The sequence below is a fragment of the Morus notabilis genome, unplaced genomic scaffold (assembly GCF_000414095.1).
Source record: "Morus notabilis unplaced genomic scaffold, ASM41409v2 Scaffold336, whole genome shotgun sequence".
Classification (NCBI taxonomy): Eukaryota; Viridiplantae; Streptophyta; class Magnoliopsida; order Rosales; family Moraceae; genus Morus; species Morus notabilis.
The window spans coordinates 451,631-453,412 of NW_010367552.1; the positions used below are offsets into that span (position 1 = coordinate 451,631).

Sequence of the window (1,782 nt, forward strand, 5' to 3'; positions counted from 1 at the left end):
TTAAAAAACGACAGATTCAAAAGTATCATTTTCGCGCTCTTCCTCATCTCCATCACGATCATCATCGTCGTACTCGTCCGCGTCTTCTTCCTCAATCTCGCAAAACTCGACTGTGTGTGGTGTGTGGCCGTCCCCGAAAGCACGAACATGATCTTTGAGCGACCTCTTGTGCTTGAAATCCGACCCGCAAATGCAAAACCAGAGCTTCCCACAGTTCTTCTCGTGAGTTCTCCAGTCCCCTCGCACTGCGAAGGGCTTACCACATTTGCGACAACCGAACGGTTTCGCTCCGTGCTTTCGCTTGTAATGTGTTTGAAGTGTTCTGAAGTCCTTCAATGGCCTTGACCTCGAGTGGTCAATGTTATTCTTGCAACCCTCGGAGCAGCAATAGCATGGAAGTCTTAACATTGATGAGGCTGGCTTTGTCCCTCTTAGAGATTCCGGGCCCTTCCTGTATTGTGAACCGTGACCCCACATATGCATCTGCATTGAACACAAAAACTATGGATATTGGACTTAAAGGTACTATATATTACAAAGTAAAGTTGACGCAAAAGAGAAAAAGATCATGGAAGAATACCTACATAAAATGCATATAATAGTGTACTCAATCGTACATTTTATCCCAAGACTATAGCGCCAAAGTACAATACATCGTTATAACTACTTGAAGACTTGAGTAATTTAGGATTGTCTTGGATTAAAAAGAAAAAAGAAAAATAGGTTAATTAGGATTCAGTAGTATGTTTGGTAGTACTATTTCTAATTACGGTACCAGACAGTAAAAAGATTGGGCTTATTTTTTAAAAATAATAATAATAAACCGGTGAGAATCAGCAACTATAATCAAGAAAAGCAATTTCATCCCAACCATGTTGACACCCGAAAAACTACCCATCTCGCACTATGCCTATCACTCAAAGTTACTGATGGAAAGAAAAACACAAAAGGTTTTAGAAGGAGTGAAGGAGAAAAAAAAAACCGAAGGACCGAAATGAAAATACCAAAAAGTATGGTATATTAGTCAGGTTCTTTTCATCATCACCTGCATGTTGTTGTATCTATTGAAGGTTTTGTTGCAGACTGAGCAAGAGAATTGCGTCGGACCGACGAGGATTTGCGCCGGTGAGGGAATCCAATACTGGCTTTCAATAGGAGGACCTCCACTGTGATTAGGGCGTACTACTGATCCGGCATTTGGTGGACCAATGTGAAGGGCAACGGTAACACCCTCTTCATGTCTGCTCCTGAGGCTTTGATCATTCTGAGGTTGGTTTAAGGAAGAGTGATGAAAAATGGCTTTGTGTTGCTTGAAGATATTGTGGTTTCCGCGAGGGCCAAGAGAGAGAAAAACGGAATCTTCATCTTCTTGATTATCTGCCGCTACTGGACAAGCGCTCTCAGTACTGGTGCAAATATAGTTCATGGAGGAAGAAGTAGTAGTAGAAGTATGCATGCTGACCGATGATGTTTCTGTTATATTAGAGAGAGAGAGAGAGAGAGAGCAATAGACATGGAGAGTTTGGTGATGTGCATGTTATATATAGTGGGATTTGGTGGAAACTGGAGAAAGTGAGACGTTTTTAAAAGGGTAATAAAACGTATAAGAAATATTATATCATGTAAAAGATAAATGCTTGGATTTTAACAAGGAAAAACCTAATACATCGTCATCAATCGCAGAGCCAAAAATTGTCTTCAAAAGAACATGAACTAAGCCAAAATTTTAAAATTCCAAATATGAGTATATTTAAAGTTTGAAATATGGAGATAAAAGAAACC

General features: G+C 40.0%; 1 protein-coding gene across 1 annotated transcript; it reads right to left on the reverse strand.

Annotated features, from left to right (window-relative positions):
* LOC21404522 (zinc finger protein WIP6) lies at nucleotides 1-1,456 on the reverse strand. The gene is made up of 2 exons (XM_010112676.1): nucleotides 1,046-1,456; nucleotides 1-483 (listed from the first exon to the last, which is right to left on the reverse strand). The coding sequence occupies exons 1-2, from the start codon at nucleotides 1,454-1,456 to the stop codon at nucleotides 1-3; spliced, it is 894 nt and encodes a 297-aa protein (XP_010110978.1).
* Between the last annotated feature and the right edge of the window lie 326 nt (nucleotides 1,457-1,782).

Coding starts and splice junctions, on each gene's coding strand:
- LOC21404522 (XM_010112676.1), bottom strand. CDS start 1,456: ATGCATACTTCTACTACTACTTCTTCCTCCATGAACTATATTTGCACC. Junction 484..1,045: donor ATAGATACAACAACATGCAG/GTGATGATGAAA, acceptor TGTTCAATGCAG/ATGCATATGTGGGGTCACGG.